At 39.7% G+C, this 23,260-nt stretch overlaps 1 protein-coding gene across 9 annotated transcripts in view; it reads right to left on the reverse strand.

The window, feature by feature from the left end:
* The window catches only part of LOC128701729 (Liprin-beta), a 144,086-nt gene that overhangs the window by 19,734 nt on the left and 101,092 nt on the right, over positions 1-23,260 (reverse strand). For 8 of the 9 annotated variants that reach the window (XM_053795616.2, XM_053795615.2, XM_053795611.2 and 5 more), the window contains 5 exons: positions 17,658-17,853; positions 7,955-8,123; positions 3,361-3,486; positions 1,972-2,392; positions 383-554 (listed from right to left, as the gene is read on the reverse strand). In XM_053795616.2, coding sequence (XP_053651591.1) covers positions 383-554; positions 1,972-2,392; positions 3,361-3,486; positions 7,955-8,123; positions 17,658-17,853 — 1,084 coding nt within the window. The remainder of the gene's footprint in view (positions 1-382; positions 555-1,971; positions 2,393-3,360; positions 3,487-7,954; positions 8,124-17,657; positions 17,854-23,260) is intronic. The other variant, XM_053795612.2, reaches the window with a different exon arrangement.

Consider the following 23,260-nt stretch of genomic DNA (forward strand, 5'->3'; position numbering starts at 1 on the left):
CGACTTATATTTTTGACTTACAATTTATCAATTTATTATGGGTTCATTGGAGCACAACCCCATTGTAAGTCAAGGAGCACCTGTACTAAATTTGTGCTTTACCAAACTATCAAAAAAAGTTCTTATAAGACAACAGACAATGCAGAACTATCGTATTTCACGGCAGAACTATCGTATTTCACGGCTTATAAGACTTGTTTTAGTGTCAATGGCTCGGCATCGGACGTAACTGGGAGAGCTACAGCCCACTCCACACCCCAAACTTATAGCTCCTGTCACTGACCTTCACTTGATAGGACGCAGGGTGGTTTTTGGAGACATTTTATGGAAGAAAAAATGTGTCTAATAAGCCGCAAAATACGGTATCTTGCATTTAACAAACCTGAGCCTCTTAGATTGGGAGCATATTCAGAGAGGTCAACAGTTCGTAGCCACTCCATGACCCGGTGGTTCGTCCAAAGGGCAACTTCCGCCGCCGTTCTAATTCTCTGACCTTCATCTGGCACTGAACGGCGCTTCAGCACAGAGGGATCAAAGTTATGCTCTCGTAAAACCTAAAAAAAGTGAATAACAATGGAAATAAATGGTATTAAATACCGACACAGTGGAAATATAAACACATATGCAGTATAATGTGATCCTTTATTGACAACGTTTTGCCCACACAGTGGGCTTTTTCAAGTCACAAACAGATCTGTGTGTGACTTGAAAAAGCCCACTGTGTGGGTGAAACGTTGTCAATAAAGGATCACATTATACTGCATATGTGTGAATAACAATTTTGATAAATCGTAGTTATATTATAACAAAACTAGTGAAATTATCATAAACCTCCTACAAACCTTATCTTTAACAAATAACTTGAATGCTTACACAACATCAATAATTTCCCAGTACTGTATGACCCTTATGGGTTTAGCGCTTAGTTATGATTACAATAATTTGCAAAACTGGCAGGATTTCAAAAATATAACAATACTGATTAAAAAAAAAAATTAATATATAAACTGTCTCCCACTAAGGAAATGTGATGCGAAAAAGAAACACTTAAACCATCATTCACACTATCACTGTTTTGCCAGAGGCAAGTACATACGACAGTTCCAAATATAACCTTTCCAGTGTTCCTATATTCGATACATATTTTTTAAGGTTAAAAGATAGTGTTTCATTATTACATAAAACAATTCAGGTATATAATTGCTTTCCATTTTCTCCTTATTACTCTGTCACTTTCAAAGTTTCTCAAATACATAATTTTCAGTGTTCAATACCTTGTTTTGTTTGTACTATCATTATTAACCCCACACTGTAGTTCCTTTTCTTACTGATGTTGCCTTCTGTTGTGTTCCATATAGTTCAGCGGCAACACCCAGTTTCTTCTCACCTTCCCTATGCTCCTTAACCTTACATACATAAATTCTTTAGTCTTACACCTACTGCTAAGTTTTTTTTTTTTTTTTCAACAAGTCGGTCGTCTCCCACCGAGGCAGGGTGACCCAAAAAAGAAACAAAATCCCCAAAAAGAAAATACTTTCATCATCATTCAACACTTTCACCACACTCACACATAATCACTGTTTTTGCAGAGGTGCTCAGAATACAACAGCTTAGAAGCATATACGTATAAAGATACACAACATATCCATCCAAACTGCCAATATCCCGAACCCCTCCTTTAAAGTGCAGGCATTGTACTTCCCATTTCCAGGACTCAAGTCCGACTATATGAAAATATTTTACTGCTAAGTATACAGGAAAAAAAAATTGTAGTCAACTAACCGTAACATTCCTCGGTGGGATACAGCTGGTTTGTTGAAGAAATAACTTTAATAAAACAATTCTTCTTCTTTATTTTTAACTTACCGGCCATCACCTACTGGCGTAGGGTGACCCAAGAAAGAAGAAACACTTTCATCAACACTCACTCTCATTATATTTTTCAATATTCATACTGTATAATGCACTTACTTGAATACCTCGCTTGAGGGATGTGACATGTAAGAGGTTCGAGAGGCGAAGGAAAGATAAATCATCGTATGTCAAGCAGTTGAGAACTCTACCATCAATACGAGCCTCACTGAAGGAATCTTTATATTGTGGTAAACCCACATCATCCAGCCAGCGTAATACCCAGGAATGGTCCAGTCGGGATAATGGTGTATTTATTTGCTCCCCTGACATTCTTGCTGCAATTGCTAACTGAAGTTTCTTTCGATGTAGCGGATGACGAATGCCTAGCTCTCGTTCCAGTTGTTGTGGTGTGGCTTTAGACAGATGGTGACCAGATGATGACCAAGTACGGACAGCTGAACAGTACTGACTCAGTCCAAGAGCTCCAAGCCATCCTTCCACTGTTTCAATGCTCCATCCGCTAAAAGTTTCATTTGGCCTAAAAAAAAAAAAGCACAGTATAACATATGAAAGGATTTTTTTTTTAAACACCTACTGTCTCTCACTAAAAAAAAAAAAAACACATTCACCATGACAGTTCCAATGATATTTTAAACATCAACATCCTCCATCCTTCAGAGTGCAGGTACTGTACTTCCCACCAATACACTCAAGTCTAGCTAACCAGTTTCCCTGAAATCTTTCTAAATGTTACCTTGTTTACACTCCAACAGCTCATCAAGTCATAAAATCTCTTGCCTCCACTAACTTTGATCTAACATGCTCACCCAAGTTACACTGTATTTCTATTTGAAGCTAAATCAAGGATGACTTAAATACACTGAACATCTAAGTTTTCCCTGCATGGACACCCACTCTAATACAACCAAAACTTATCTCTAGACTAAATAGTAAAAACAGAACAAACTTCACTTTGCTTCTGAAGCTATAAATAAGTAATTACCACAGTAGCACATCTATGGCCTAACATGGCCAAGCAGTCTACCAGCTTTTTTTATTATTAACACATCGGCCATTTCCCACCAAGGCAGAGTGACCCAAAAAAGAAGAAACACTTTCATCATCGCTCGCTCCGTCACTGTCATGCCAGAGGCGTGCCCACGCTACAATTCAAAAACTGCAACATATCTCCACTCCTCCATCAGAGTTCAGGCATTATACTTCCCACCCTCAGGACTCAAAACTGACTAACTGGTTTTCCCGAATCCCTTAATAAATGTTACTAGTCTACTAGCTACAGATAAGTAATTACCACAGTAACACTTCCAAGGCCTACAATGACCAACTCCTCTATCTACAAATAATTACTATGGTAGTACTACTTCCAAGGCCTATCATGGCCAACCAATAATTACAACAGTAGCACATGTAAGGACTACCATGGCCAACCAGTCTACTAGAGTTAATCTATGATATTTGTTTACAGAAAATAAATGGAGAGCATACTCTTTAAAAGAGATTGTGGGAGATGTCCAGCCAAGGCGAGCTGAAGCAGTAGCTCTCATTCCCCCGCGCCTGAAGTCTCCATCTCCCAAGTCGCTCTCTAGATGACCAGAACTACTACGCCGCAACCTGTTTCAAGAGTAATTATGTAAACAATACATTGGGCAAAGCTTTTTTGCCATATTAACTATTTTAAACCTAAACATGTTGTTAGCTGACTAGTGTGGGTCACAGCCTGGAGACAAAAGTGACCTAATGCCAGAAATCTCCAGGGCCACTGTCTCAGCCGGCATCTTCATAACTACTGTTAAAAAACACCTTCTCTCCCTAACATATCCCAACACCAGGTAAATAAGTCAAATCTATATATCCATATTCTCACTCTCACTAACATATGGAAAACAATATACATAATCTTATTTTTAATATCTGCAATCCTCACAACCATTAAAACATTGAATGTGCTCACATTATGTTAATATGCTATGTCTAGCTTTGAGTTCTGTGTAAACATGAGTATTAGTCTGCCCAAAATGCCAGGTAGGCTAGTGGCTTTCTTTGTACTTAACATATTTAATAACATGTGTACTAAACAATAATTTATAACTTGAAAATCACACATTGTATATTGTGCAAAGAAATAATTAATTAATTTGCGGGAAATGCTCTGCATAACAAGGGACTCTCTATATAGTAGTGTCACTGATGTCAGTTATGGTCTAGATGCCTTGCACATGTACTGGTAGAAATAAAGATTATCATTATTATTATTATTATTATTATTATTATTATTTTTTTTTTTTTTTTTTTTTAACAAGTCGGCCGTCTCCCACCGAGGCAGGGTGACCCAAAAAAGAAAGAAAATCCCCAAAAAGAAAATACTTTCATCATTCAACACTTTCACCACACTCACACATTATCACTGCTTTTGCAGAGGTGCTCAGAATACAACAGTTTAGAAGCAAAAAGGAACTGTGTCAATTCCCATTTTGAAATTGATTCCCCATAATTTAATCCCACCCCTCTCCCGAACACCCTAGCATTTACTTCTTTTACAACCCCATCTATAAATATATTAAACAACCATGGTGACATTACACATCCCTGTCTAAGACCTACTTTTACCGGGAAGTATTCTCCCTCTCTTCTACACACCCTAACCTGAGCCTCACTATCCTCATAAAAGCTCTTTACAGCATTTAGTAACTTACCACCTATTCCATATACTTGCAACATCTGCCACATTGCTCCTCTATCCACTCTATCATATGCCTTTTCTAAATCCATAAATGCAATAAAAACTTCCCTACCTTTATCTAAATACTGTTCACATATATGCTTCAATGTAAACACTTGATCTACACATCCCCTACCCAATCTGAAGCCTCCTTGCTCATCCGCAATCCTACATTCTGTCTTACCTCTAATTCTTTCAATTATAACCCTTCCGTATACTTTTCCTGGTATACTCAGTAAACTTATTCCTCTATAATTTTTACAATCTCTTTTGTCCCCTTTCCCTTTATATAAAGGGACTATACATGCTCTCCGCCAATCCCTAGGTACCTTCCCCTCTTTCATACATTTATTAAACAAAAGTACCAACCACTCCAACACTATATCCCCCCTGCTTTTAACATTTCTGTCATGATCCCATCAGTTCCAGCTGCTTTACCCCCTTTCATTCTACATAATGCCTCACGTACCTCCACCACACTTACATTCTGCTCTTCTTCACTCCTAAAAGATGGTATACCTCCCTGGCCAGTGCATGAAATTACCACCTCCCTTTCTTCCTCAACATTTAAAAGTTCCTCAAAATATTCTCGCCATCTACCTAATACCTCCCTCTCCCCATCTACTAACTCCCCTACTCTGTTTTTAACTGACAAATCCATACTTTCCCTAGGCTTTCTTAACTTGTTTAACTCACTCCAAAATTTTTTCTTATTTTCATTAAAATTTCTTGACAGTGCCTCTCCCACTCTTTCATCTGCTCTCCTTTTGCACTCTCTCACCACTCTCTTCACCTTTCTTTTACTCTCCATATACTCTGCTCTTCTTATAACACTTCTGCTTTGTAAAAACCTCTCGTAAGCTACCTTTTTCTCTTTTATCACACTTTACTTCATCATTCCACCAATCACTCCTCTTTCTTCCTGCCCCCACCCTCCTATAACCACAAACTTCTGCCCCACATTCTAATACTGCATTTTTAAAACTATTCCAACCCTCTTCAACCCCCCCACTACTCATCTTTGCACTAGCCCACCTTTCTGCCAATAGTCGCTTATATCTCGCCCGAACTTCCTCCTCCCTTAGTTTATACACTTTCACCTCCCTCTTACTTGTTGTTGCCACCTTCCTCTTTTCCCATCTACCTCTTACTCTAACTGTAGCTACAACTAAATAATTCTCCGATATATCAGTTGCCCCTCTATAAACATGTACATCCTGGAGCCTACCCATCAACCTATTATCCACCAATACATAATCTAACAAACTACTTTCATTACGTGCTACATCATACCTTGTATATCTATTTATCCTCTTTTTCACAAAATATGTATTACTTATTACCAAATTTCTTTCTACACATAGCTCAATTAAAGGCTCCCCATTTACATTTACCCCTGGCATCCCAAATTTACCTACTACTCCCTCTATAACATTTTTATCCACTTTAGCATTGAAATCCCCAACCACCATTATTATTATTATTATTATTTCCAAAAACCGGCCGTATCCCACCAAGGGAGGGTGACCCAAAAAGGAAAACAAAAGTTTCTCTTTTTAACTTTAATAATGTATACAGGAGAAGGGGGGTTACTAGCCTCTTGCTCCCAGCATTTTAGTCGCCTCTTATGACACGCATGGCTTACGGAGGAAGAATTCTGTTCCACTTTCCCATGGAGATAAGAGGAAATAAACAAGAACTAGAAAGAAAATAGAAGAAAACCCAGAGGGGTGTGTATATATATGCTTGTACATGTATGTGTAGTGTGACCTAAGTGTAAGTAGAAGTAGCAAGATGTACCTGAAACCTTGCATGTTTATGAGACAGAAAAAAGACAGCAACAATCCTACCATAATGTAAAACAATTACAGGTTTCCGTTTTGCACTCACCTGACAGGACAGTAGTACGCACCTCCCAGGGCGGTGGCTGTCTACCAACCTACTACCTAGGAAAAATAATCTCTTCTCTCAATAATAACCATACCCACACTATGCTAATCTCTAGCCAAATTTGAAGCAACTCTCTCAAATATTTTATTATCCCTTATCTATTAAACCATTATTACAAACCTGAAAAAGTATGTTTGTATCATAAATTGTACTACCTCATATTAATAATAAAGGAAAATATTGAATATATGAAATTTACCACTCTTTACCTATCTAGACTTAAGTAGTCTAAGTACACCTACCATCCGACTTACGACAGAGTTCCGAGAAACCGGTCGTAAGTCGAAATGGTCGTAAGTCGAACTTTACTAATGAATCTCAACAAAACATTTTTGTAATGACTTTATTTTATTGTTTTATTTTGGTATTTCATGTTTTACTTTACTTTTTATGTTGTTAGTACTGTATTTTATACTGTAAGGTTTAGGATAAACACTGTGTACAACATAAATAGTTGTTTATTTCCCAGAAATTTGGCATAAAAAACACGGTTGTAAGTCAAGTGGTCGTAAGTCAAGCAGGTCGTAAGTCGGATGGTAGGTGTATTAGGTTAAGTTTGCCCGAGATGCCTCGGCATGATAGCGGCTTTCTTTGTACCAATCAAATTATGAAATGTAAATACACATTGTAATCTTTGCAAAGAAATAAACTTTTATTTTGTTTTCTTTTGTATATAAATTATATCTAAATAACAATAGAAAACTAGCAAAATAGCAAACTCAAACTTCTCCAAAGGTACTGAAATTACAACATATTACATTTTAACCATTTGTCATAATTTTTAGTAAGAGCAGATTGTTGTTATGTAGTGTTATCAGATGTTTTATATATATGTACAGTATATTATGTATTATCCAGTGATCTGTTATTTGGTACTGGGTGTTAGTAGACTGGTGTAGGTGGCATCCTGGGGACAAAATTAACCCAAGTTGTAGGAAATGCTCTGGATAACCAGGGACTTTCTAGACAGTATGTCACTGATGTCAGCTATGGTTTGTATAAGTTGCATGTACTTGTAGATATAATGATTATTATTATTAAGATTATAGGTCTGGTGCTTAACGTTATTTTTTTTCACAGTACAGAGAATCTGAATAGATACTGTGGATTATCTTGCTTTTAAAAATCTGTTTCAGCTTCATCCTGATGGCACTGGATAACTGATAATGTACTGGAGTGCGGTGAAGTGAACTGGGCCAAGTCGGACTGTCCAGCAGTAGTTCTAGCCATACACAGACTGCCGGAGGAACCACAGCCCGTCTGGTCAGGTACTGACTTCATTTGTCTCTTCAGCTCCCTCTTGAATACAGCCAGGGGTCTACTGGTAATCTCCCTTATGTATGGCAGGAGGCAGATGGACCCTTGACACTTACTGTGTTATCTCTTAGTGTACTAATGGCATAAACTGACCTGGTGAAAATTTTCTTGATGCCTGTAGCCTTGTGGTGTGTGGGGGGTGACCTGTGACCGGTGAGGGTATTACACCGAGGAGATGAAGATGCAGATTGTACCACCCCATCCACCGGGGGGTAATAGTCTCCCTCAGGTAGATCGTCAATCATCTGTATTTCAGTTTCCGCTGTAGAAATTACAAAATCATTTTACATTCATTATAAATAAGATTTAAATTATACAAAAATAACTGCAGGAGGTCCCTGCATATGCAGCACCTTTGTTTCGGTATTCCACGTTTTCAATGGCATCAGACTGAGCCATTGTTCCACCTGTTGTTGACTCACTGGTGAGTGGAACAATGGCTCAACTGAAAGCACAAAAAAAAACATGGAACACTGAAAATAGTTGCTGTATAGTACTACAGGAAAAAGTGATCATTACTGTAAACAGAGTTCAGACAATGTAACCATTTACTGTATATTAGACTAGAGAAAACTTATTACTGACCTATTACAAAGGATTACATTCCTTCAAAAATGAAGATTATAATAAAAATGTTACTGTTATACTGAGAAAGACATTTTTACTGTATTAGTAAGCTAGAAATCTTTCATTTGCAGCATATGCCTTTTATTATATTTTTGTCATTATCTATTTGTCATTCACTACTAATTTATAGATACAGGAGCAGTTTTGCTTGTGGTTTCACAATGACTATTTCTGTTATAGATTTTTTGAGTTTTCAGTATTTTTAATACATATTACCTACAGCTCCTATGTAGTAGGTTGGTAGACAGCAACCACCCAGGGAGGTACTACCGTCCTGTGGTAGTAGGTAACCGCCCAGGGAGGTACTACCGTCCTGTGGTAGTAGGTAACCGCCCAGGGAGGTACTACCGTCCTGTGGTAGTAGGTAACCGCCCAGGGAGGTACTACTGTCCTGTGGTAGTAGGTTGGTAGACAGCAACCACCCAGGGAGGTACTACCGTCCTGTGGTAGTAGGTAACCACCCAGGGAGGTACTACCGTCCTGTGGTAGTAGGTAACCGCCCAGGGAGGTACTACCGTCCTGTGGTAGTAGGTAACCGCCCAGGGAGGTACTACTGTCCTGTGGTAGTAGGTTGGTAGACAGCAACCACCCAGGGAGGTACTACCGTCCTGCCAAGTGAGTGTAAAACTGAATCCTGTAATTGTTTTACACGATGGTAGGATTGCTGGTGTCTTTTTTTTTTTCTGTCTCATACACATGCAAGATTTCAGGTATGTCTTGCTACTTCTACTTACACTTAGGTCACACTACACATACATGTACAAGCATGTTAAATTAGACACATGTGCAACTCTTGGGTATCTTTATTGAGGAAATGTTTCGCCACACAGTGGCTTCATCAGTCCATACATAGGAGAAACTTGAAGAACAGGAGGAGAATGAGGTAATCAGTCCCTCAACCTTGAGTATGGACTGATGAAGCCACTGTGTGGCAAAACGTTTCCTCAATAAAGATACCCAAGAGTTGCACATGTGTCTAATTTAACAACATGTTGGTTCTTTGAACCACTCATCTACAATCCTGTCAGACACTGCAACTTCTTGGTATCTTAATACTTAGGAATTCTTCGCTTGCCTAACCCTTGGGCACGACCTACTTCCATATTGGACAAATGTGACACCACCTATGACTGCTGCACCTCTCCTGCCATACGGTTTACAAGCTGCTTCTCCGCTTATATGCCGTATTCTATTCAAGATTGATGGACTGACCACATCGACTCAAGGTTGAGGGACTGATTACCTCATTCTCCTCCTGTTCTTCAAGTTTCTCCTTTGTATGGACTGATGAAGCCACTGTGTGGCAAAACGTTTCCTCAATAAAGATACCCAAGAGTTGCACATGTGTCTAATTTAACAACATGTCGGTTCTTTGAACCACTCATCTACAATGTACAAGCATATATATATACACACACCCCTCTGGGTTTTCTTCTATTTTCTTTCTAGTTCTTGTTCTTGTTTATTTCCTCTTATCTCCATGGGAAAGTGGAACAGAATTCTTCCTCCGTAAGCCATGTGTGTTGTAAGAGGCGACTAAAATGCCGGGAGCAAGGGGCTAGTAACCCCTTTTCCTGTATATATTACTAAATGTAAAAGGAGAAACTTTCGTTTTTCCTTTTGGGCCACCCCGCCTCGGTGGGATACGGCCGGTGTGTTGAAAGAAGAATTACCTACAGCTGTTCACGTAGCAATAAATAAGTACCAGGGTGTTAGCCAACTGGTGTGGGTTGCATCCTGGGGACAAAATCAACCTAAGTTGAGGAAAATGCTCTCCATAACCAGGGACTTTCTATATAGTATATCACTGATGTCAGCTATAGTCTGTATAAGTTGTATCATGTACTTGCAAAAATAAAGAACTAAAACAATGTTTTCTCTGTGCATTAGTCACGTCTCCAGGTCCTTCTTATTATACGTTTGCTTTCCATTTTGGATTTTTATTCACACAAAAAATAGAAGATTTGTGAAACAATATTAGACCCACTAGTTGAAGTGTATTGGATGTGTGACGTGATCTGTTTATTCTTGAACGTCAGCAAAAATCAAACATTTCCTCTACTTTGAGCTCAATTTCAAGGTACTGTACTTTTAGCCCATAAACCATTCAAAATCATCTCTAGTTCTGCAAATTATTTTCCATTCTATCAAATGAGACCAAGAAAAAATGAGAATACAACCATAAATACCATATGAAAACACTGCAAATTTGCTGTTTAAAACCAAAAACACAGTCAGTTTTTTTTTTCTCATTATGCACTACGTGCTGCAGGAATTTTTTATACCGTGCACACTGACCACTCACACCCATTCTCTCATATGTAGGCTTACCAGCTTTCTCCTGCAAGATTTGATGCCACTAGAATTCTGGCATAATATTATGGGACCGGCAGTGAAAGGGTCAATGTAAGTTTATACTGCAATTCAGCAGTAGTAAACATTCAACTGCTTCTTGTGAACCTTTTATTTATAACTAACTCCAGATCTTTAATTTTCCCTCTGAGGTTTGTAGAATTTTATCAGATAATCTATAATGTGTGTCATAAGAGGTGAATAAAACACTGCAAGCAAGGGGATAGTAACACCTTCCCTTTAAAAACAAGAAAACCTTTAAATTCTTTTTCACATCACTGTGGGAGACATCAGGTGTGTTAAAAAAGAATATATAAACAGAGTCCTGGAAATGGGAAGTACAATGCCTGCACTTTAAAGGAGGGGTTTGGGATATTGGCAGTTTGGAGGGATATGTTGTGTATCTTTATATGTATATGCTTCTAAACTGTTGTATTCTGAGCACCTCTGCAAAAGCAGTGATAATGTGTGCATGTGGTGAAAGTGTTGAATGATGATGAAAGTATTTTCTTTTTGGGGATTTTCTTTCTTTTTTTTTGGGTCACCCTGCCTCGGTGGGAGACGACCGACTTGTTGAGAAGAGAATGTAAATAAATTACAGAACATATCTAAGAGATGAGAAGGCAGTGGAGATGTAATGCCTGAGGGCAATGTGCGGTGTGTATATAATGCAGAGAATTCGTAGTTTGGAAATTAGGAGGTGTGGGATTACCAAAGCTATTATCCAGAGGGCTGAGGAGGGGTTGCTGAGGTGGTTCGGACATGTAGAGAAAATGGAACAAAACAGAATGACCTCGAGAGTGTATAAATCTGTAGTGGAGGGAAGGCGGGGTAGGGGTTGGCCTAGGAAGGATTGGAGGGAGAGGGTAAAAGTTTTGTGTGCAAGGGGCTCGGACTTACAGCAAGCGTGTATAAGCGTATTTGATAGGAGTGGAGACAAATGGTTTTTAATACTTGACATGCTGTTGGAGTGCGAGCAAAGTAACATTTATGAAGAGAGTCGGGGAAACCGGCAGGCTGGACTTGAGTCCTAGAGATGGGAAGTACAATGTCTGCACTCTGAAGGAGGAGTGTTAATGTTGCAGTTTTATAACTGTAGTGTGAAACACCCCTCTGGCAAGACAGTGATGGAGTGAATGATGATGAAAGTTTTTCTTTTTCAGTCCACCCTGCCTTGGTGGGAATCGGCCAATGTGTTAATAAATAAAAAATCTAAGAGAGAAAATGAAACCTTGGATTCAAGTTAGATAAGTTCAGATTTAAACCCACAACATCCTTGCACATCAAAATTAAACAGCCGGGCTGTGGTTTGTACACTACTATGTGTGGCCAGCAGTAACAGTCTGGTGAATCAGTCCCTGATCCACAGCGAGGCCTGTTGGATTAGTCCCTGATCCACGGTGAGGCCTGGTGAATCGGTCCCTAATCCACAGCGAGGTCTAGTCATGGACTGAGCCGCGGGGGCACTGACCCCCGGAACACTCTCCAGGTAGACAGTTCTATTCATCTAACTACAGGCACTGAAGACTACAAAGAAGCAAACTCCATACAGAAACTCAACAACAGACATGACAAGGCTCAATCCCATCACCCAGTCATAAGCTAAGAGGTGGGACCAAGAACTAGAGCTTACCCCTGCCAACTAAAACAGGTAACCACAAATAAGTAACTACCATGAGTACAGATCTGCTCCTGTAACTACAAATCAGTATAAACAAGAAACCAGCTTGTTCTCTGATGCTTATCATTACTCAGTATTCAAAGAAAACAATTCTAAACTACAATAGGCTACAATTCATCAAGAAGCAATGCATAAAATACACTAATAACCTGCACATAGGAGAGAGGAGCTTACGACGACGTTTCGGTCTGACTTTGACCATTTATAAAGTCACACTAACGTCGTAAGCTCCTCTCTCCTATGTGTGGATTATTTGTGTGCTGTTCCAGTCACAGTATTGTGCCTTTTTGTTATTTAGCAATGCATAAAATCTGTTTATCACTCATTATCTTCTTTATCTTCTATATTCACTTGCTTTCTGTCTATTGCTGAGAGGACATGTGAAAGTTCCTGTTTCTCACTTATCATAATAATGAGTAAGTGACTAGGTCATCCACACATTTTCAATCAGCGAGACTGAAAGATATGAATATAGACAGAGGATAAGGAGGTCTGACTTGCCAAAATATACATTATTTAAATCAATTAACATTGCTTTGTACATCTAACCAGAACTCTTTAGTATAAATGACCAATGTCAAAGAAACTCAGGCAAAGCTCTTCATATGCAAAATGCTCTTCAATAAAATACAACTAACATGCATTTAGCAAATACAGTATAGAGGAAATATGTACAGTATAGGGGAAATATATACAGTATAAGGGAAATATATACAATATCGGGGATACGTATACAGGTGCTCCTCGACTTAACATGGTTCGACTTGTGATATTTTGACTTTACAATGGTACAAAAGCAATTACTTTGGAGATGAAACCTAGGGTAATTACTCAGCATGAAGGCGGCAAGTCCGTAACTTGTATTCATTTATTTACTTTTCAATAAAGGTACCGTATTTTGCAGCTTATAAGACGTGGCTTATAAGACTTATTTTAGTTTCAATGGCTCGGCATCAGATATAACTGGGAGAGCTACAGCCCACCCCACACTGACCTTCAGTTTATAAGATGCAGGGAGGCTTTTGGAGACATTTATCGAAAAAATGCATCTAATAAGCCGCGAAATACAGTATTTAGTTACGTTAATCATTTGCTCATTTACTTATTCAGTGAGAGTAGTTATCTATTTAGTATATCACATTCATATTCAACTTACGATGGGTTCGGCAGAGTGTAACCCCATCATAACTGAACGACCACCTGTATACAGCATGACATAGCAAAAATTAACATAAAAATCGCATCCATCATAAACACAATTGACATAAAAAGCATATTTATATTTTTTGAAGCAAAATTTTAAAGCTTTACTGCAATAAGGAACAAGTCTTACTAGAAATAAAGCATTAATTTTCTACTGCCTTGCAAGTTTTTAAATAAGTTCTCAAAAAATCTCTCCATGCAAAATCCACTCACTAATAATACCTGCATAATAGACGCTAGCAGCTTTGCTCCTGAATAATCAGGGAAGCTGAAAATTTTGACGTACTATAATACAGGTGGGTCCTGCTTTACAGCGCTTCACTTTATGGTATTTCACTAATACAGCAGTTTTCAATTATGTATACCCATTCTTCATTTATTCAGACTTCCTACAATAAATATATTCACCACTCGCTATAAGCTAAGGGCATAGGTATTTTATGTTTTGTAATGTGTGTACTGTATATGCATCTTTTTAAGGCCTAGCTCTGCTGCTCACTTAATATATGATAACGTAAATATGTTATCAGTCTTTTATATGCATTTGAAAGTTAAAAAAAAGCTATGCTTCATTGTACAGTGGTAGCGCGGAACCTAACCTGCTGCATAAGCGGGACCCTACAATAGCCCGGAACCTAACCTGCTGTATAAGCGGGGCCCTACAGTAGCCCGGAACCTAACCTGCTGTATAAGCGGGACCCTACAGTAGCCCGGAACCTAACCTGCTGTATAAGCGGGGCCCTACAGTAGCCCAGAACCTAACCTGCTGTATAAGCAGGGCCCTACAGTAGCCCGGAACCTAACCTGCTGTATAAGCAGGGCCCTACAGTAGCCCAGAACCTAACCTGCTATATAAGCAGGGCCCTACAGTAGCTCAGAACCTAACCTGCTGTATAAGCAGGGCCCTACAGTAGCCCGGAACCTAACCTGCTGTATAAGCAGGGCCCTACAGCAGCCCAGAACCTAACCTGCTGTATAAGCGGGGCCCTCCTGTAAATGCATACCCTGATCTGAGCATCACAGAATTACATTATTTTATGAAAAAAGCAGAAGGAAAATTCAGATACACATTGTAAACAATGTAAAACAAAATTCCATTTTAGGCTTTTAAAATTTAAGAACTATTAACTACTGTGAAGTTGAAACTACTATAGCACAGACGCTTCCATCTTATAAACACCCAATTAAATTTTTATACATGTATCTGCCAATCTACAGTTAAAATGTGCATAAAAATTATTATATGTGCTATTGTATCCCCTTCTGTATAAATTACTAAATTTAAAAATAAAAACTGTTGTTCTTTGTAGGTCACCGGTGAGAGATGGCCTACGTATTGAAAAAAAAAAGTGTAATACAGTGGACCCCCGGTTTACGATCAGCTCCCAATGCGACCAATTATGTAAGTGCGTTTGTATGTGTATGTTTGTGGTTCTGAAATGGACTAATCTAATTCACAATATTCCTTATGGGAACAAATTCGGTCAGTACTGGCACCTGAACATACGTCTGGAATGAAATAATATCGTAAACCGGGGGTCCACTGTATTGTGTTCTATAGAAAAATTGTTTCTGTTTTACAAGCAAGTCATAAACTGGGGTCTTCCAGCTCTTAAGATCACAGCAACAAGCTATGGCTGAAAGTGATGCTGGGTAGAAATGACTAAGAAAAAACAAGCAACTCTTCATCAACCCATGAAACAGGTAGAGACTGAATCCATGACAAGCCCTAAAACTCCAGGTCAGTGTGTAAGCCACTGGCTTACACACTGGCCTGGGCTCAATTCCTGCCTGCTCCATGGCTTGTTTGCAACTGTATTGTTACGATTTCATGAGTCATAATGGCAACTCTTTACCATGGGTTCAATATCCGCCTGTTCCGTGGCTTGTTTCCAATAGTGTTATTATGATTCTGTGACTCGTAATGATGGAAACTTTTCATCATCTGCCATATTCCCTTGCTATAATCAATGCTAGTTTTTCATATTCATATAGTGTTTAAGTTTTAAATAATACTATACCTCAAAGAATAAAACAAATACTATATAAAAATAATTCCCGTGTTAATCAATCACATCCTAAGTGTTAGCCAAGTGAAAACCAGTTCAAGCAAACTAGTATTTTATAAATTATGATCACATAAAATCAAACCAGTTTTGTGTGAGCAACAGGAAAATGCAACTTGGGCACAAAGGCAGTATCAGCGTGGCAGCAAACCTGATAGCTAAAAGATTTTCAAGAGAAGGGATTAAACTATTGCATAAAATCATTTTGCAATATATATATAAATATATACTTGAAATACATTCATGTCAATCTACTGTATTATGCTCAATAAAAACCCACATGGAGACAGAAACTCCGGAGATTAATTGATCTGTATATTTCGGTCCCCTTCTGGTATCCTTTTCAGCAGCTGAAGAGGATCCCATGAAATATACAGATCAATTAATCTTCTGAGTTTCTGTCTTCATGTGGGTCATTAGTGAGTACTGGCAAGTGTTCATTACACTGTAGTTATCTACTGTATTATCATGTATCATGCTGAAGATAAGATAATGAGAGCACAACAGTCATCAAATATTTACATGTTACGCATAACGTGAATGTTCTATTGTTTGAAGATACTTAGGCCTCCTGCATACAGTTCATGCTATACTGATTGGCAGGTTACCTTGATTGTAACAATGATTATGAGATCAATATGTATAGATATACCTTTCCAGATACTCTAGTATAGATATACCTTTCTATATACTCTAGTATTGATATACCTTTCTAGATACTCTAGGAGGGCCCAGGATATACAGCACCTATTTTCAGAGTTCCACATTTCTTTTGACCTCAAATCGCACCATTGTTCATTATGTTCCGCCCACTGGAGATAGTCAGTGGTGGCTGGAACAACGGTTCAGCTGAAAGTCAAGGAAAATGTAGAACATAGGAAATAGGTACTGTATATGTGGGGTACTCCTATATATCTTTAATTATCTCATAACCGAAGATACTCTCAAGGAAATTTGTAGTAAAAAATGATGATAATATTAATGGGAAGTGCTGAACCCTAAAGTCATGCAGCACCTGGGATACAGGAGGCAATCAAGTCTGATCCAAGGAAACGAAAGCTACCCTTGATTTATTACATCAACAACCCTTCACTAGCATCAAGGGACCACTCTTGAAAAGAATAATTTTCACAAAATTTCAATATAAGTGGGGTAAACAAACCATACCACGGGCGGGGATAGAACCCACGATCAGAGAGTCTCAAAACTCCAGACTGTCATGTTAGCCATTGGACCAGCTAGCTGGTCCAGTGGCTAACGCCACTGTTTGCAATCGTGTCATTACGATTTCGTGAGTCATAAGTGGGGTAAGTGAGGAGGGTAATATTTTGTGAAGGGATTCAGGGTTAGCTGGACTTGAGTCCTGGAGGTGGGAAGTATGGTGCCTGCACTTTAAAGGAGGGGTTTGGGATATTAGCTGTTTGGAGGGACATCTGAACTGTCATATTTGCACTCCTCTGAAAAGACAGTGATTATGTGTGAATGATGGTGAAAGTGTTTCTTTCTTTTCTAGGTCACCCTGCCTTGGTGGGAGACAGCCAGTGTATTGGAAAAAAAACTTCCGTTTTTCTTTTTTGGGTCACCCTGCCTTGGTGTGAGACAGCCGGTTCATTGAAGGAAAAAAATATACCAAGTTTTACTGTGTACATACTCGGTAATGTTCTTTAAAACAAAACAAAAACAAAAAAAAAAATGATCTAAGAGTCCCACCTTAAAGAAAGTAATGTATCGTTAAAGACTATTTCCAGTACTCCTATACCCATGTCATTTATTATTTGCAATATCATCATTTTTTACAACATCAATGTGGCCATGGAAGGGGTGGAAGAGTTGCAGGGTTGCACGCATGCATGATCACCACCGTCACCTAAATTGGGGGCCGAAGTGCTCCGTTTTCCCGCCACACGGAATGGAAGGAAGTGGAAGCCTTTACCGAACATGACGCCTTTAGCTCTGCCAGCTGCTGATGCTCCATGATTGTTTTCTCCGCACACTCCCGCCTCTCGCTGACGGGGAACCGTGCCGAAATGGTCAATTTTCCGTCTAGCATTTGGTGGGGGAGTCTGAAAATACAACAACCACTGTATAGATTAAATACAACAACCACTGTATAGATTAAATACAACAACCACTGTATAAATTAAATACAACAACTGCTGTATACATTAAATTGTAACATTTCATTGCCCCCAAGTGTGGCAATAATTTATACAATGAGAAATTCAGTACAGCAGATAATAGATTATCCAGTGATAGACTGCATAATCTATTATCTTATGTTGTAGATGGTGGAAAATGTGAAGCAGTAGTCTGAGTTGATCAATCCTTCAGCCTTGAAAGATGTTCAGACCATCAGATTCATCAAGACTGATTGACTGAACACCTACTTCCAAGGTTGAGGGACTGAACACCTACTTCCAAGGTTGAGGGACTGATCACCTTAAACTACTATTACACATTTTCCAATATCTCTAATTGATTCATCATAGCTGAGGGACTGATCACCTCAAATTACTCCATATTTTCTATCAGTCTCTCTCATACAGAGTGGAGAAGGGATGTGCAAACAATATGAATCATAAAATACGTGATTATGTGACATTTTTAAAATCTCAAACTCCCCATCCTGTCGACCAAACTAGATAACAGATAGACATACTGACTCATGAGACTGTAATAACATGACTGCAAACAAACAATGCAATGGGTGGGGTTTGAACCCATGGTGAGTGAGTGGTAAAACTCCAGACACTGGCCTAGACTTTTAGAACTCACCACGAGTTCAAACCCCACTTGTTCTGTGATTTGTTGACATGATCTACTGATTACTCTGTGACTAATTAAAATAGTACACAACTTACAGTAACTGATGATGATCTAAGGTTTCTTAACTCGATGAACTTCTTCCCCAAAAAAAAGCCATAAAAGAAAAACATTCACCATCATTCATTCAACTGCAGTCTTTCCAGAATTGTGGTGACATCACAATAACAGGAGCAAGGGGCTAGTAACCTCCCTGAGCCGTGAGCTCCATCACACCTCTGCTTAAAGCTATGTACGTGTGTGTGTGTGTGTGTGTGCGCGCGTTTGTGTGTGTGTGTGTGTGTGTGTGACTCCTTCAGTATAGATCACTAAATGTAAAAAGAAGAAAAGTTTCATAAGGTTTACTTCTTCTCTGAAGGAGAGACAACCAGAGTGGGAGACAAGCAGAGTCTTGAAACAAAAAAACACAATAAAATGACCCTCCGGCAGCAAATTCCCCACTCCTCCTTCAGAGTACCAGTAGTGACCCTCTCACCTCCAGGACTCAAGTCTGACTAACCAGTTTCCTTGAATCCCTTTATAAAAGTTATCTCAGTTACACTCCAACAGCAAGTCCATTAAAACCATTTGTCTTCATTCACTCCTATGACTACTGCTTACTATAATTAATGCTAGTATTATTTTTCAAATGTACTGCAGGAGATTTCACGATTCAAGAGGAAAGAGAATCATGAGGTACTGATTCTGGTAATAATAAATGCTGCTGGTATTATTTTATGATCAATCTCTAACAACTTATTCCATCTGAAATCTCATTTCTAAAGTGTCATGGCAAAATGGTCATCAGACTGTCAGGTTATATTCAAGGAATAATACACAAATAACCTGCATATAGGAGAAAGAAGTTTATAATGCTTCAGTCCGACCTGGACCATTTACATGTGCAGGTTATTTGTGTATTCTTCCAGTCACAGTGTTGTGCCTTTTTGTTCTATATTAAAGGAAGTAATTCTCTTGACATACTCTATTCCACATAGGCAACAGTTAGGCAACTTTATTCCGAAACGTTTCGCCTACACAGTAGGCTTCTTCAGTCGAATACAGAAAGTAGGCAGGAACAGTAGAGATAGTTCCTGACTATGGAACTGAACTTCTCCAGGCTGAGGGACTGACAACCTCAAATTCTATGACTTCAAGGGTGATGGACTGATTACATCATCTTCACATCTCTACTGTTCCTGCCTACTTTCTGTATTCGACTGAAGAAGCCTACTGTGTAGGCGAAACGTTTCGGAATAAAGTTGCCTAACTGTTGCCTATGTGTCTTACCTACCAACCTGTCGGTATTGTATACCATTTTGATGCTCATACTCTATTCCCTTGTCTACTCCCTAACAACTTTTCACACATAGTAAACCCTTACTTCAACTGACCCCCCCAGTACCAACAATACCACCAGTCCGATAACATTCTTCTTTGCAAATATACAGGGTCTAAAGCCAGCTACAAACAACAAAATACCTTTCATCCGTGGACTGCTTGCAGAGGCAAAGGCAATGTTCGCGGCTTTCACTGAGACCCACATAAAGGATCACTTGGACAACGAAGTATGGATCCCAGGTTACAACCTATACAGATGTGACAGAGTGAACAGGCAAAAGGGGGGGGTTGGCCTGTACATTGCAGAGTCACTTGTTTGCACAGAACTGCTTAATGCCTCAAATGACGTAGTGGAAGTTTTAGCAGTAAAGGTCGAGAACCAAAACCTAGTCATTGTGGTAGTCTACAAGCCTCCGGATGCAACATCCCAGCAATTCCAGGAACAGCTGTTAAAAATTGACCACTGTCTGGAAAATCTTCCAGCTCCTGCACCCAACATCTTGCTCCTGGGGGATTTCAACTTAAGGCACCTAAAATGGAGGAATATAGCAAATAATATTGTTGCAGAAAAAACACCAGGAGGCAGCTCTGATGAAAACTCACACTCACACGAGCTTTTAAATCTCTGCACAAAATTCAATTTAAACCAGCAAATAATAGAGCCTACAAGACTGGAGAATACACTAGACCTCATCTTCACTAACAATGATGATCTGATAAGAAATGTCACCATATCAAAAACAATATACTCAGATCACAACATAATTGAGGTTCAGACATGTATGCATGGAGCCCCAGACCGACAAAATGAGACTAGTCATGAGGGAGCATTCACCAAATTCAACTTCAATAACAAAAACATAAAGTGGGACCAAGTAAACCAAGTCCTAACCGATATAAGCTGGGAAGATATACTAAGCAACACAGACCCAAACTTATGCCTAGAACAGATTAACTCGGTGGCACTCGATGTATGCACAAGGCTTATTCCTCTAAGAAAAAGGAGGAGTAGATGTAAAATAGAAAGAGACAGGCGCTCCCTTTACAGGCGACGGAAAAGAATAACAGAGCGGCTAAAAGAGGTCAATATATCTGAAATGCGCAGGGAGACACTGGTCAGAGAAATAGCAAGCATCGAACTTAAGCTAAAAGAATCCTTTAGGAGTCAGGAATCGCGGGAAGAACTAAAAGCCATAAATGAAATCGAAAGAAACCCAAAGTATTTCTTCTCCTATGCCAAATCAAAATCGAGAACAACGTCCAGTATTGGGCCCCTACTTAAACAAGATGGGTCCTACACAGATGACAGCAAGGAAATGAGTGAGCTACTCAAGTCCCAATATGACTCAGTTTTTAGCAAGCCGCTAACCAGACTGAGAGTCGAAGACCAAAATGAATTTTTTATGAGAGAGCCACAAAATTTGACTAACACAAGCCTATCCGATGTTATCCTGACGCCAAATGACTTCGAACAGGCGATAAATGACATGCCCATGCACTCTGCCCCAGGGCCAGACTCATGGAACTCTGTGTTCATCAAGAACTGCAAGAAGCCCCTATCACGAGCCTTTTCCATCCTATGGAGAGGGAGCATGGACACGGGGGTCGTCCCTCAGTTACTAAAAACAACAGACATAGCCCCACTCCACAAAGGGGGCAGTAAAGCAACAGCAAAGAACTACAGACCAATAGCACTAACATCCCATATCATAAAAATCTTTGAAAGGGTCCTAAGAAGCGAGATCACCACCCATCTAGAAACCCATCAGTTACACAACCCAGGGCAACATGGGTTTAGAACAGGTCGCTCCTGTCTGTCTCAACTACTGGATCACTACGACAAGGTCCTAAATGCACTAGAAGACAAAAAGAATGCAGATGTAATATATACAGACTTTGCAAAAGCCTTCGACAAGTGTGACCATGGCGTAATAGCGCACAAAATGCGCGCTAAAGGAATAACAGGAAAAGTCGGTCGATGGATCTATAATTTCCTCACTAACAGAACACAGAGAGTAGTCGTCAACAGAGTAAAGTCCGAGGCAGCTACGGTGAAAAGCTCTGTCCCACAAGGCACAGTACTAGCTCCCATCTTGTTCCTCATCCTCATATCCGACATAGACAAGGATGTCAGCCACAGCACCGTGTCTTCCTTTGCAGATGACACCCGAATCTGCATGACAGTGTCTTCCATTGCAGACACTGCAAGGCTCCAGGCGGACATCAACCAAATCTTTCAGTGGGCTGCAGAAAACAATATGAAGTTCAACGATGAGAAATTTCAATTACTCAGATATGGTAAACATGAGGAAATTAAATCTTCATCAGAGTACAAAACAAATTCTGGCCACAAAATAGAGCGAAACACCAACGTCAAAGACCTAGGAGTGATTATGTCGGAGGATCTCACCTTCAAGGACCATAACATTGTATCAATCGCATCTGCTAGAAAAATGACAGGATGGATAATGAGAACCTTCAAAACTAGGGAGGCCAAGCCCATGATGACACTCTTCAGGTCACTTGTTCTATCTAGGCTGGAATATTGCTGCACTCTAACAGCACCTTTCAAGGCAGGTGAAATTGCCGACCTAGAAAATGTACAGAGAACTTTCACGGCGCGCATAACGGAGATAAAACACCTCAATTACTGGGAGCGCTTGAGGTTTCTAAACCTGTATTCCCTGGAACGCAGGAGGGAGAGATACATGATTATATACACCTGGAAAATCCTAGAGGGACTAGTACCAAACTTGCACACGAAAATCACTCACTACGAAAGCAAAAGACTTGGCAGACGATGCACCATCCCCCCAATGAAAAGCAGGGGTGTCACTAGCACGTTAAGAGACCATACAATAAGTGTCAGGGGCCCGAGACTGTTCAACTGCCTCCCAGCACACATAAGGGGGATTACCAACAGACCCCTGGCAGTCTTCAAGCTGGCACTGGACAAGCACCTAAAGACAGTTCCTGATCAGCCGGGCTGTGGCTCGTACGTTGGTTTGCGTGCAGCCAGCAGCAACAGCCTGGTTGATCAGGCGCTGATCCACCAGGAGGCCTGGTCACAGACCGGGCCGCGGGGGCGTTGACCCCCGAAACTCTCTCCAGGTAAACTCCAGGTAAACCCTGATTTAATGGATTTGGCAAAATACAGAACAAAATTGGCTGGGTCAAGTGATTCTGAATCAGTGTACAGAACAAAATGTGTTGGTTACAGAACTGGTACTGTTATGATCACAGTAAAAATTCTCATCTCAATTGCATTAGTCTGTCAACTGAGGATATGGAAGAACTCCCCTATATACAATCACCTCAGATTACACA

Source organism: Cherax quadricarinatus, chromosome 96 (genome assembly GCF_038502225.1).
Source record: "Cherax quadricarinatus isolate ZL_2023a chromosome 96, ASM3850222v1, whole genome shotgun sequence".
NCBI lineage: Eukaryota > Metazoa > Arthropoda > Malacostraca > Decapoda > Parastacidae > Cherax > Cherax quadricarinatus.